The 14,498-nt window shown below is 45.4% G+C and overlaps 1 protein-coding gene across 1 annotated transcript in view; it reads left to right on the top strand.

Moving 5' to 3' along the window:
- The window catches only part of LOC144128601 (cell adhesion molecule Dscam1-like), a 91,827-nt gene that overhangs the window by 33,349 nt on the left and 43,980 nt on the right, over positions 1 to 14,498 (top strand). Inside the window, exons 5-9 of the mRNA XM_077662132.1 lie at positions 471 to 806; positions 4,103 to 4,444; positions 9,420 to 9,597; positions 11,202 to 11,434; positions 13,476 to 13,637. Coding sequence (XP_077518258.1) covers positions 471 to 806; positions 4,103 to 4,444; positions 9,420 to 9,597; positions 11,202 to 11,434; positions 13,476 to 13,637 — 1,251 coding nt within the window. The remainder of the gene's footprint in view (positions 1 to 470; positions 807 to 4,102; positions 4,445 to 9,419; positions 9,598 to 11,201; positions 11,435 to 13,475; positions 13,638 to 14,498) is intronic.

Raw genomic sequence — 14,498 nt, 5'->3', positions numbered from 1 at the left:
CTTACTGAACACTGTGATCATAAAAACGAAGTGATCAAAACAACATAAATCTCAAGAATGACGCAGAGTTTCTCCATGCGTTTATGAAGTTGTCTTGTTTTGAAGGACGTAAAATACGTCAGCATTTTTATTTTGAATCAGGCACACTTTCTTTAGTGCCTCTTGCCCGGAGCGTACCAAACCGTTCAAGCTAGGGTACTGCCAAATGAGACTTCGAGACTATCAAGGTACGCTAGATTTCTTTTTCAATTACATTCAATTCTTCAGGCCCTGCTAGGCTGCATTTTCACAATGTTCAAATGCAGTGTTGCTCTCCTGGTTTACCACTAATCGGCTGGCTTCTGATGGTTCCTCATGACCGAGTAATTAGCGCGTGGAGTTGTGGAGCATGGTATTACGCCTCTGGTCAGTTATTTTGCACCTTGCTGCGGGCTATGACCGCGCGGACATTTTAAGATATTTGTTCGCAGAACCACTGGGCACGCTGGCACCACGGATGATCGAGTCCCTGCGGTCGGTACAAGTGGAGCTAGGCGAGCAGGCAGTGCTGCCCTGCATTGCACAGGGCCACCCGTCGCCCCGGTACATGTGGCTTCGAGCTGCGGGAAGCGCGCTTACTGCTTCCACCGACGCTCGTGAAGGGGAAATACTCGGGGTAGTGAAACCCTCTGAGAGGGTGTCTCTGCTTTCGGGCGGCATAGTGCTATTGTTCCACGTGGCCCGAGCCGAGGACGCAGGCAGATACCTCTGCGTGGCCAACAACTCGGCCGGCCAGGACAAGGCGTACACAGACCTTGTTATTAATGGTAAGCAGAAGAATGTCTGACTATCAGGAACGTTCGAAGCTTCTGAGGGCCTCATTAGGCAGAGAGTCCCCGCTCGTCGCTATGACACGGTGGCAAGCAGACATTGAAGGGGCACCTCATATGAGTTTTAAGCATGCACACATAATCAAACTTAATCTCGGAGGGTAAAGAACCCTCTTGGCTTCTAAAGGGAACAGATGTCTTGCTGCAGACATCAACTTCATTACCTCATTTCAAATCTATAGGCAGTGCATACGACGAACACATGCCCATGTTGAAAGGTCATATATTCAAATCGGAGTTTATTGTTCATTTGTTATTTATTTACAGTATACTGAATACACTAAAAATGATCACAGCAGATGCGTTATTCAGCCAATTTAAAAAAAACATGTATAGTGCATAGATCGAATTCGCACTCAAGCTCTATCTTCATTTTCATCTAACTGCTGCTAAACTTAAGAAGCACTCTTAGCTGAGATGTGCAAAGAAAGTAACATTGACTGTTAATTGCCGCGCTGTCAGTGTGTTTAGCGCAGTGACATGGACTCGTTTTCCAAACTATTGGAGTGCGACTCTTCGGGTTCTTTCGGATTAAGGAGTGGGATTTGTTTTTCTAAGGGCGGCACAAAATTGCCAGAAAAGTAGTAATCAGTAGCTTCTATAAAAAGGAATCACTCCAGTAGCTTCTCAACAAGCGCCTGACTTGACTGTTCAATTAATGTTCACTTAATGCAAAATTGCGTACGCAGTACAAATACAATATGCTGTTATTCTACGAGGGTGAGCCAAATGAAAGTGAGTCAGTGCGGATATATGACAAAGGGGGTATTTTATTTAAAAGAAGTCTCCATGGATATTTATCAATTTTTCCCACTTACTAAGCAGTCGCGTCATTGCCGTCTCACAAATTTTCTTGGGTTGCTGCTTCAGACAGTCAGTAACCGATCCTTTCCTGTAATCGTCCGAAACGAATCTCTTTCCCTTGAGCTGTTTTTTGAAATGCCTGAAAATTCCAAAGTCTAGGGGCGACAAGTCTGGGCTATATGGCAGATGTTTCGGTATTTCCCACTTCAGCTTTGCCAGTTTTGTGTTAAAGGGGCCCCGAAACACATTTTCAGTGCATTGTTTTGACTGTTAGTTGCATAGAATGAGTTACGCTGATGCTATTAGCATCGGTCGTAGCGCGTATGCTGCGGTTTCAATATTTTAATTAGCTCGCAAAAACAAATTCGTGGCGCTGACGGTGTCACCATACAGTGGCGGTTTTTAGCAGCGGATATGACATCGCTTAGTGGGAGCTTGATGATTGGACAAAGAATAAATATACTGCAAATTGTGTAATAACTAGAGATACGTTTTGTCAAGTTTTTGCGTTTTATAATAGATTAACAAAACTAACTTTTTGCCAGAGATAAAAGCACTGTAAAGCAAGCAAAAAAAAAACACCACCAGAGGCTCTGGCTACTTTTTGCACCGAAGGACTTTGCGCCTCTCTGTAAACATCCTACGACCTAGCACTCAACACTTATGTCTACTCTCTATGCATATGAGAGCGGCTTTGCGGAATCGATCCGATCGAGCCATTGCACTCTATAAGCATTCGTTTCGGTCCCAAGGAAGGATGCGTTCGTTTCACATTTAGCAGGCAATGCGCATCGTCAGCTTGTGGGAATTACCGGGCGGCGGCGCCAGATGACGCCACGTTTCCGTCAACAGCGCGCGCTCCTTGCTCGCCGTGACCAACCAGCGCGCTAGGATCGACGGGCGATGGTTGGCCGTAAGCAGTAGCGGTACGCGCTATGCTAAATGTGTCAGTTATCTTGCGCAGGCTGTCACACCGTCGAAGTATATCACGCTCGAGTTCGGATCCATAAGTAAGGGAACGTCACTGATCAGTGTTCCCTTCTGCTGCGCCGTCGCCGTGACGATGAGGCATCGCTGAGACAGCTTAGCGTTCACGTGGTTGTTGTTACCATGCTAAACGGCGCTACCAGCCCTGGCATGAACAAGTTACAGAGAACAGGCAACCATGGTGTGAAAACTTCCGCCACGTGCTCAGATAGGCTCTTTTGATTGGTCGCATTAAGCGTAGTCATTGGGAGAGTGAAATGGGAATGGGAAGCTGCGCGAAATCGAGTTTAGGGCACCATTTTGTTTGCTTGTATTTTGAAATTTCTTCATTGAATAACTCCCGTTCCTATGCATCGATTCTCGTAATTCTTTTTGAGTCAGCATCCGTGTTACATAAAGAAGCCATTTGAAGTGTAACCGGCATCCGTTCAAGCGGTGTTTCGCAGCCCCTTTAATATCATCAGTGGCATGTGGACGGGCATTGTCGTGGAGCAAGAAGATCCCATTCGACAATTTTCGACATCGTTTGCTTTTGATTCTGATGCGCACCGATTCATCGTTTCACAACATCGGAAACGATAGATAGTCTCACCAAGTTTTGCAAATTCGAGTAGTGATGGCCAATCACTATAAAAAGAAATGCCAACAGCACATTCCTGGGGAAACGACGGCTGATCAGCTTATCAACCTTTATATTTGTGTTGAGGGTGATTGCACAGTGGCTTTGGCCTGGTCTTAGATCGTCTTTGCAACTTTCACGTCCTGCTTTGAACCCTTTTCTCCAACGCTTCACTCTGGCCAATGGAATGCGAAGTTCACTGTACACGGTAGTCATACGGCGACTATTTTTTTGTTGGGAAACATCTTCAGCTATCAAATATCTCACGACAGCGTGCTGTTCAACGTTTTGGGCGTTCATTATGTCACGCAATCGTTAAAAAATATTAAAAGCATTTACCCTTGCACTTGCGTGTCCCTTTCGTAAATGAGAGATGCCTGTGTGCTACGCGCATGCCTAGCAGATAATGGACAGAGCCATTATTGCGCGGGGTTAGTTTGCTCACTTTCTTCTGGATCGCCCTCATAGAAGACGCGGCAACCTTTAAAGTGGAAGGGCTTTCAGAACTGCTTGCCTATCGACCTACGCCAAGACAAACGCACTGCTCGTAGCAGCTTCAACTTCTGTGCAGTTATGGCACTCTTTCGAAGGACATGTCGACCTCACAGTCGCGCCCTTGAACCCACTTCTAGAATGACACCAGTACTGTATGAAGTAACTTAGACGCTGTTTATGCTCTGAGTTCATCCAATAAATTGTTGAAGTTTGGAAAGCTTTTGATTTCGAATTCCTTTCATATTCTGTTCCTCTCCGCCACCGTTCACTTTTTCTCCGTCCCCGCCAACCAGGCAATTTATATTTCGCGTTGCATTTTGCTTTGCAGAGCCTCTCTCCGCAAGCGTCGAGCCTACCTCGCAGTTGGTGGACGCGGGCAGAAGCGCCAACCTGACCTGCCGGGTAGCTGGTCGGCCGGTGGAAGGCGTCCTGTGGACGCATGACGGCGTGGTCCTCTTTCCTTCCGGTCCTACCTCTTCTTCAGGTCCTTCCAGTGGCGAAACTGGAAGCGGCGACACGCCCACCGCCAGTGGCTCTTCAAGGGTGACGCTCCTCTCTCGTGACGTACTGCGCATCGCACCTCTGGAGCGGCGTGACAGCGGCATGTACCAGTGCATCGCCTTCAACCGGCAAGACTCGGCCCAGGGCACCGCGGAGTTGGTTGTAAGAGGTGCGAATTGATTTTACTTTGCAACGGAACGCTTGGAGAGCACTTTCTTTAAGGTGACTTTGATCATCGTTTTGTTCTTCGCTTTGTGTCACCACCTAAACCTCACTTCAAAATTTCTCTTGAGGCCGAGCGTTACGGGACATAAGCACATAGGAGTTAGCATTTGTCAGAAGGTGCCATCTGGGGTAATGTGGTGCACTGTCGGGTAGTGTTTTGGGTTATGGGTGGGTCTGGAATTAATAGGAGCTCCTGGGGAAGTTTCCGCGATCGATGTTGAACAATACAAGAACCGATGATAGCGGCATGCTCGCCAGTTCTATGAAGTTTACACAACACAAAGGACAAAGGAGCAAAATTGTGTGCGGCTTTTGCTCGCAGCGGCGTGAACTAGTGTTTGGGCCATTCCTCCCTTTGCGCGAAAAGAGCATGATTGCTTCGTGCGGCGAACGTCGCATTCACGACTGCTAACAGCTATTGCTAAATCTAGCATTACACGTGTACTAACCGGCGCCAGCTTTCTTTTTTTAATTCGGAACCTTCAGGGAAAGTCGAAAAGTGGGACAGTTTATGCTACCTGTTTCGTAATGCCGCGGTTTTGTCGGACTGCTGTAATGTAGCAGTTTTTTCTATACGAAAGCGCTTTTCTGGAAAGATGGGCCAAAAGAATGTTATATACTAAAACAGCACTTTCCCGATTTCTTTTTTACTTTTTTCTCATCTGGCAATTGCTGGTTTATTTGCTATTATGTTTCCCGCTTAGCAGACGAGATTACGTCAAACACTCAACTGCAACAGAAGTTTATATACAGCCTCCACGAGAGCGAAAACAAACACAAACACAATCAGAAGACGTGAACAAATCTGGCAACAAAAATCTCGCAGAAACGAAAAATTCCTCTGGCACATTGTTGCCCTTCTGTCACTGTTCAAAAACATATCTTAAGCGTCCTATAAGCCGTAATGACCACAAAAAGTAATTGAGCAACCATAACAGCTGAAAACTACGATCAAATTTTATAAACTACAAGCTTTGTTGGTCTAATCCTTGCTACTAGACCTGGAAGAGCCTTTTTCACGAGCAACCGACTGTGGCCCACAAAAACGACAAAAATGTTGGAAATCTTGCGCGTCTTAATTATAGCCCACAAGAAATGTGTCTGAGGCTTAAGAGTGAGTAGTACTTAATTTCTTCCGCGTAGATTCTCCTATGCGCTTCACTGAGGACTCAGCTACGCAGCTCCTCACAGCGGCTTAGAAAGGGAGAACTTGGCGTTGCGGCGAGACCTCGTGGAGCGCAGGCGCTAATGTGTTCAGAGAGCGGACTTCCGGATGGCGTGCGCGAAGTTCTTTTCTGTTTTGCCGCTAGAAAAGACAACGCGTAGGGTGGTGCTTAGGTAATTGAATTTTGAGTTTGCGAGACAAAGCCGACGGTGTCTCCGGCTATGTGTTTCGTCTTGCAGTTTTGTGTCTTGCTTCGCGTTAACCTCCTGTAAGGAGAGCGAGCTACAAAACAGGATTAGCCTAGCGGGTGAAGAACTCTTTGGTTAAACGTCTTTGTTTTTTTCAACGCTGATATTTTGCTCCCGAGCAAGAGGCGCATTTAGCAGACGCGTACTTCGGTACGAGTTTCAAGACGGAAAAGGGATAGCTCGCGCCGCAACAAGCGAGTCCTTCTTAATTTTGTTTTTCATGTGCGTTTTGATAATGATGTCAGAAGCAGCGGCTATCAAAATGTAGTGCCCAGAGAGATGTACTAAACCAAACGTATAACATTTCAAAAGGGATGCATGTTTTCGCCCAAAAGTCATCTGGATACGCACTTTCTTGCTAACTGCACGTTGTGCCAGTTTGACTGGAAAAGGGGTTTGGAACTGGTGTCTTGTCTTTAACGTCCGTAGTTAAAGACTCTGGATGATTTTGCTCCACCAGGGTTTCTTTCATGTGCGTTGACATCGCAAAGCACATCGGCGCTTTTGTGTTTTGCCTCCATAGAAAAGCAGCCGCCGCTGCTCGGAACCTCAGCACCTTGGCATCAGCAGCTGAGAGCCAAAGCTACTGAGACAGAAAGTCGCGTGACTGCAAAAAGTTTTTCATGAGATCAACTAGATGACGACTGCAAACAAGGAGATAAGGGTATGCTTTTCTCACTGCGTAGGGAGGTACAGACTGGACGTAATACAAAGAAAAAAAAGCCCTAAAGTTTTTTTCCTTAGAAGGAAGTGATCCTTCCTAGACTTGTCTGGTTTACCTTGTGGGCAGCATTAAGGGGACATTGAGGAGAGATAAAACTTAGTCTGTATCAGTGAGGTACGCTACTGTTCTGTGATGCGATACGCCATAGCTCTGCGATGGTAGGTGCTGCCACCGCTGGGGTTTGTGAGACCCAGGTTGTTCTTCCCGCGCAACACTTGGTTATTATTGTTTTGATGGCGAGACCATGGTTCACGCAAGCAAACATATAACGACTAGATGCGGACGCAGTTTTCTTTTCATTGCAACAACCCGCGCTACTGCGAGATGCCAGACGCCTTTTCATGCATAACGTTATGCATTATGCACGCGTTGTATTCCCTACGTCACAACCAAAGCGTGATTCAGTGGAAGCCTAGAGCACAAAAGTCGAAACATCGTAGCACCCCTTGTACATAGGGCATCACTCCAGTGAAATGCCATCATTTGCAGTTCCCAACACGCTCACGAACGTGGTATCAGAAGAAGGGAAACATGGATATATACCGGATTTATGTGGGACTGCTTAAATTTATAGAGAAGCTCAACACGCGCAGCACCTGGGTCAAACTGCACGAGCTTTGTCGTGTAAACGTGCTGCCGCTTTCTCTTCTGCCTTACGCGACTAAAATTGTGTCTCGAATTCATGGCACTCAAATGAAATTCGCAGCGTTTAGCAAGATTTCAAAAGACGAAAGTTCAAATTATTCTAAATGAGCGACCGATCTTCTCGCGAAAGTGGCTTCGAAAATCCCAATAGCCCAGTGTGCGACTGGCATTGCCCCGATCAATCGCTTGTTTCCCTGCCGTGCGGATAGTTCTGACCACTCGGCACGTCGTTTGTCAGTACGATTAGCTGCTGCCATCTGCCTGGCACCGAAATGTCTGAACGGGTGCAAGTACTGCTTTTCAAGCCACTAGAATTTACGACATAGTACGGAATGCCCCCGAATCGAGGAGGCGCAACTTCGAAGAAAATGTTCGTATGTAGCGGTCTTTATATTGTACGCGAGAACTCAAACCATCTGCCAATGCTCTCTCTGAATATTATAAGGGAGTCAAAATTAACCAAGAAATTGAACAAAAATGTATGATATCGCAGTAAATTGCAAAGAAAGGGAAAGTTATCGTCAGGCTGAAAAGGAAAAAACATCTGAGTTCTATCAGTCCGGCGCAGAAGTGGACATGTCTTAAAATATGAAATCTTATATGCACATTTTTTAGTTTATTCATTTAAGCATACTGTAAGCCTAGTTAGGCTCTTACAGGAGTGGGCAAAATAACGGGACAATTATACAAACAATAGCATATCCAGTATAACATACCGAGATACAAAACATGCGCCTGCAGTAGAAAAGACCACAGCAAGTAGGCTGAGACTATCAACGGTCAAAGGACATGCGCATTGCTATACACGTTCATTTTGATGCATTTAAAACACTGGAAAGGAGAACGACGGAAACACGAAGCGATACAATCAGGACAACACGATGCTCTTTTGCTCTTTTTATTGTAAATTCTGTTTTTCAAAAAACGACTCTACGTTTTTCAAAAAGATATCAAGAGAGACGTCGTCCATGAATTCGTGAGGCAGATTATTCCATACATAATTCCTTCGTTCAAACTGCAGAATATTTGAAAATGCAATAGCTCCAGATGCGCAGCCTTTATTTGGTGTAGGAGAGCAATTTGTATTTAAATGCACTAGTACAGGAGCTCCTGGAGGATTTCCTGAAAGTGCTAAAAAGACATAAGTGCTAACTGAGGCTTGAACGTTCGCATTCTTTTAGCAAAAGCGGCAGGAAATAGCACAATCCTTAAAACGACCTTTTCTTATTTAGCGCGACATCAGCCACAAAGAAGTCTCGCTGCACCTTCAAGCTGAAAACACGATAAACGCATTGGGATCAAAACGGAGGGAAACACCTGAAAATAATCTTTTCCAGCAGTTTCTTGAGTAAAGTCGGCTTGCATCATGTCTGCGGCATGATCCTATTGATCTTTTTTCTGCATAGCCTTCTGGTTAAAGGGGTATTTCGTGGTTAACTAATAAGCCTAACCCTCTTCCTCTCGCATAATTCCTTTTTGTCGGGTAATCGAGAAATCGGTGCAGATATTGCAGATGCTTGTACTAGACGTTGTGACAAGAAATACGTACGGAAGACAAAATACAAAAGACAACAACAGTGGATAGGTGGCGTGAGAAACAGCTATAGCACTGGTGCATTCATTGAAACAAGGTATAACATGGTGTATTACACGGTGTATATAATGTGTTCTCTGCGAGTCTTCCACTACATTACGTTTGCACCTTTTATTCGGTTTCACGTATGTTTTGCAAACACAAGTCGCACATAGGCCGGCTTCAAAATTATAACACAAGCTTCAAGAGAATGGTTCTCATCAGAGGCTCGTGCTGAAAGTAACTTGCACGCAAGTCGTTCGGAAGGTTCGGTCGCTCAGGCCCACTAGCCAAACTCGATGGGAATAACACTTGATAGGACCCTTGGAGTACGGCGTTGGGCAGCGCTGAGATGATCATGATGTCGTTACGGTTATAAGTGCCACGATTCTATATTCCTGTCACTTAACCTGACGTCATCTTTTGAATGACATCTCAGAGTAATTTGGGCAATCCCAAAAGTGATATTCAATCGAACGAAAGAGAATTTTCATCACGGTAGTTTAGCACGGCGTAAATTATCGCTCGCTCAATATGCGCTCTCCCTTGTTGTGCTCTTTCCAGAAGATGCTCCCGTATTGGAACACACCTTCGCCGAGCTCGACGTATTGCCGGGCAGCAGCGTGTCACTGAAGTGCTCTGCCTCCGGCAACCCTCTTCCGCAAGTCACGTGGACTTTGGACGGAGATATTGTCCCCGAGCATTACCACGTGCGAATAGGCGACTACGTCAGTAGCGAACGGTGAGGCGTCTGAGCATAGTTGCAAATGGAGTGTAGTTCTCTCTGAGCACCCGTTCACATTTTTCTCTTAGCAACAGGTGCTCCACCGTCGAGCTTTAGCGCCGGCTGCGAGAAGCCGCTATGAAAAGCCATACGGTAATTTTATAGCAATACATCGCTCCCTTCGAGCTTAATTTTAAGTAGTGAAAAAAGAAATAACAGATGCGCGTGCATTAGTGTCTTTGGCGCTTTGCTTTCCAACTGCTGCTGAGGTAGTCGCAGGGGATATATGGTTCCCGCGCTCTACAGGAGTCGGCCGCAAACGCGTGAAAAAAATTAAGCGTCAAAGTCTATGGTCTTAATTTTTACACGAGTACACCACTATGAGAGAATCGCATGTGCTGAAATAAATAAATCGAAAATTTTTAATGTTTTAACTCAAGTATTCCTCCTCGCTGGAAAAAATGACAGAAAAAATTTCACTTATCAACTACTCGAATAAACATCCTGTTCGAATAAAAGCTTTTCTGTGCCGGGTTAAGTATTAATTTTATTGCTTACCTTACTCAGTTGATACTGCTATTGAGGTCTACGTGTTGTGTCGATTATAATCAAGTAAATCGTTGTGCTAAGCCTCGCGACGCACCAACGTAGTTGTTGCAGTATTTCTGATTTGTTATGGTTTCTTGGCAACCTTTGTACTATGTTACAAAAAATAATTTACGTTACTATTATACCTCAGTGTTGTTTTTCATGACTAATATTTTGAGAGAACAATTTTATTCTTGCGGTGCGTCTTTCCAAATAAAGCCCCTCTTCTCTGGTTTACTACACTACACCAAGCGAGCTCCTGCATTCAGTTATGCGTATATCCCGGTCAATCCATAGGATTGAAAAAAAAGAAGCTTTGGTTCAGTCTATAACTAGCGCTAGAACCACTGAAACCTGTAATGTGTTATAAAAGGACAACCTTAAATGCATTTGATTCAGAGTACTGGCAAAACGCAAGGAAAAAGTAATGGCCCGCCTAAAGTCATTAGTTGGAAGCCTTCTGTTGTGGTGTCGATTTTCTATTTTCTTTCTATGCCAGTAACTTTTGCCATCACCACAGCATTAGCAGAGCAGCTGGCCTCCTTTTGTGCGATCCCTGATTACCCACAGCCACACATCGTTCTGATGCATGTAGTTACGAAAACCCTTCGGAAGGAAGAGTGGCTATCTCCCATTCCACGTACCACTGAGTGATGTTCAGGAAGAGCAAAATGTTTTTTGCCCCTCTCAATAAGTGACACTTTATTGGCACCGGAAGGGAAATTACCACACTTACTCAGTGGTTCCAGTTTGCGAAAGGTAAAGATATATAGAGCCGTTGAAGAACTTTCTTGCGCTCGACTATGGCAGTCATTCGCCGTTTAAGCACTCATGGTATATTACTGAAGCTTATTCGTTATCAAGTCAGAACATAATATGCCGTGGAGCGCTAGCACTCGCATGTAGGGAGTCCATGGGCGTGACCGACCTCTTAGTTGGCTGTGCTGTAGATGGTGCGTGAGTTTGAGTGCAACGAGACGCGAGACATGGTTATAGTGCGCCGATTGTTCTTGACCGTTCGCATTTCTTTTCAGTCTGGTGCACACCTACGTGAACCTGACGGGAGTGCGCGTGGAGGACGGCGGCCTGTACGCCTGCGTTGCCCGCAACAGCGCGGGACAGGCTTCGCACTCAGCGCGCCTGGTGGTGCCAGGAAAGCCCGTGGCGCGCAGGCCGTCTGCTAACGTAACGGCGCTGGCGGGCCACACGATGCTTCTGCAGTGCCCCGTGGCGGGACACCCGATCCACAGCATTGCCTGGCAGAAAGGTGCGGCCGCGACGGAGAGGAAACAGGCTAAAGGCGGGTTCACACTGGTGGCGGAGGTCACGCGACAGGTTTAAATTGATTTGTTACGCTCCCTCCTTGCTTTCGTAGTGCTTCGAAAACCGTAACTAATTGCCCGAAATCGGTCGCGCGACGTTTGCGACTCGCCAGTGTGAATCCGCAACAACAGTGATAGCAAGGCTAATGTTTGAGCTCAGCAGTACGTAGAAGCATCCACTCAGTGCTGTGTTTCTCTTTCCCTGAGTGCAACTGGTGCGCCTTGTGGTCCCTTGTTTCTTAATTTTTTTTAATGTCTAAAAATTATTGAGAGTTTCTACTATCAATTAACGAAGTAATCAGAGTCGTTCTATAAATCGAAACAAATTTTCGGACAAGGCAGCAACGCACGGAAAGAAATCGGCAATATATTTGACGAGGAGCAGTGGTACTCATCGTTGTATGGAAGGTGGCGATTAATAACCAATCTTTCTCATATGTCTGAAACGAACTAGTAAATAGTGTTCATTGAAGTGTAAAAGATAAAAATATGGTTCAGATAACCGTTATTCTCTCTTCTACTATAACTCTCCGCAGAAAACAAAGGACTAGTCGTGCTTTGTACTATGGACTGCACTGCGTATGGCTTGGTAACGGGCCGCATAACCCAAAGGAAACAGCGCATTTGTTTTGTTTCTCTTTCGAAGCACCCCTGATGAAGTTGTTGCGTTTCCTTGAAAGTGTTACATTCTCCAGCCATGCCAACAAAACATAGCGGACGCCTGGTCATGCACACCATCATAATTTATTTTGAGTTTCCATTGTCGCGTTCACACTTCAGCCAAGTTCAGCAAAAGCAAGTGTTGGCACTCTGCGAGAATATGACGCTGGCAGGTCTTTAGCTCTCTGTCGTGCACATTACCGTCGCCTCATGTCTCCGAGCACGCAACTGAAATTTCTCATGTTGCTATTTTCTTTTCTGCGCTTTTTTTTTTATCAAGCCAGCGTCGTAATATTTGTCCAGCGCCTTAGGACTCTAACGTATACATCTGTTTTTAGGCAATCCGCTTCTTAGTTTTTTTTAATGAGACGCGAAAATGTTTTTGAGTCAAAAGTTTAGTCTTACACGTGCCCAACTCGGCTCTGTCTACTGTCTTGAAAACAGGCCCCCGTTTCTGACGCTGCCCTATTCAGCTTTAAATACTCTTCTCGACAGCCTTCTATATAGCAATGAAGATAGTTCTTTATATTTTAACGAGGTATTATTGTGTGATTACTGGTACTAATTATTCCAAAAGACGGAATAAACAATGAAACGCAAAGAGGTGAGTACGCTTGTCAAGACCGTAGAAAGGTGCGCTTCGTGGAATATAAATGGAATATGCTTGAGCCTGCGCGCTTTGTATGTTCGTCCGGCTTCGCCCGTCTGCGAGTATTAACTGCGCAACGATATATCTGCTTTGAAATTTCTCTTCCTTGCCTTGACTGAGCACCACTGATGCGGCTAAGGCAATGGTGATTAGCACTGTACTTGCATAAGTATGAGGCGCAAAATGCAGTTGCTAAAATTTTTTTCCACTAGTTGCATTTTAGGCGAAAATAGGAGCCAAGGAAAGAAAAATAACGCGATAACCGCAAGGATAGTGTAGTAAGATAGCTCCGCCAATCCCTAGAGTGCTGCGACCACGTCAAGTCACAAGCTCTCGATCTTTTCTACAGTCAAGCAAATGTAAACAAAAGGACAAAACACGGCTGCTGTCTCGGTAATTCTGTTTCTTAACCATTAGGGTAATGTCCACATAAAGCGAAATAAACCTTACATAAACAATCCTAATCTACTATACTAAATACGAACGAGGTACTGTCTTCAAAGCTGATACGCCGTGGCAAGAACAGCATTTCACTCTTTTACGAGGGTCCACGCAGATCAGCGCACGGTGTCTTCGGTAACATATGAAATTAAAACATAAAACACCTAGACAAACCTCCCGGTCTTCTGTCTTCGGCTCATCTACACTCGGTGTGCGCCCTGGATTTCCGTGGACAGACGGGCGCTGGCTACCACAGAACCACCGACAGCGAAGCTTCCCCAACGGCACCCTGGTGGTGACCCAGGTGCAGCGCAGCCAGGACAGCGGCTGGTACGAATGCACGGCCCGCGACCCTCAGGGGAACTCCGCGAGAGGACAGCTGGCTGTACGCGTCATGAGTGAGTGTCACCACCCTCTCTCTGGCGGGAGGCTGTCGTTCTTGTTTGTCTTTCAGCGTCTCAAGTATGCTTCGATGTTTTGCTAAGATGTGCTTTTTATATCTCCTAGAGACTTTTTAAGCCCTTCGCACGTGAAGAGTCTCTGTGAGGTGCACCGGGATCACAAAATGTAGAGCGGGCAGGAAATGACGCAAGTGGGGTCATGACAAGACGCACAAAAGGAAGTGCGAACGGAAAATAATGAGGCACGGGAAACATATAGACGTGCGCTGTTCTTTAGTAATGCTTTCTTATAAGGTTGCTACTGAAACAAGACGCATGTTTCTATGTAGAAAAAAATATGATTAATAAACTGAGCAGACTCCAGACTGTCACTTGGCTACGAGCAAAACTTAAGAACACCCTTTAAATTTTAGCAGCACCACAGCGTGGTCGCGAAGACATTTTTTTTTCGTTTTACTCTGATATCATATGTAGTCATACGTTTGCCTCCTGCCTTTTCTTAGCATTTCAGTAAGAATAAGCAATAGAGAGCTAATGCTTACTTACATGGACCTGTCGGTGGACCGGGAGATCATTCAAAGCTCTCAATAAAACCATCTGCTACTCATAGCTCACGTAGGTTGTGTAGCAGAGGGAATCATATCATGTATCTGTTGTTGGCTATGCTTTATTCATAAATAAAAAAAATTCAAATATATATTTCCACCCATGCTTGGACCCATTTCTTGGCAAATTAGAGTCGTGGCGAATAGTTAAGATACCATGAATATCTGAAATGCAGAGACCTTTAACAGTTCAAAGAAACTCACTTGAAACGCGTCATCTGTGCTCTAGATTTAAAATCGAGAAAAACAACTT

This window comes from Amblyomma americanum, chromosome 4 (assembly GCF_052857255.1).
Source record: "Amblyomma americanum isolate KBUSLIRL-KWMA chromosome 4, ASM5285725v1, whole genome shotgun sequence".
In the NCBI taxonomy this organism is placed as follows: domain Eukaryota; kingdom Metazoa; phylum Arthropoda; class Arachnida; order Ixodida; family Ixodidae; genus Amblyomma; species Amblyomma americanum.
The sequence above is the reverse complement of the archived record's forward strand: the minus strand, read 5'-3'. Positions and strand labels throughout refer to the sequence as shown.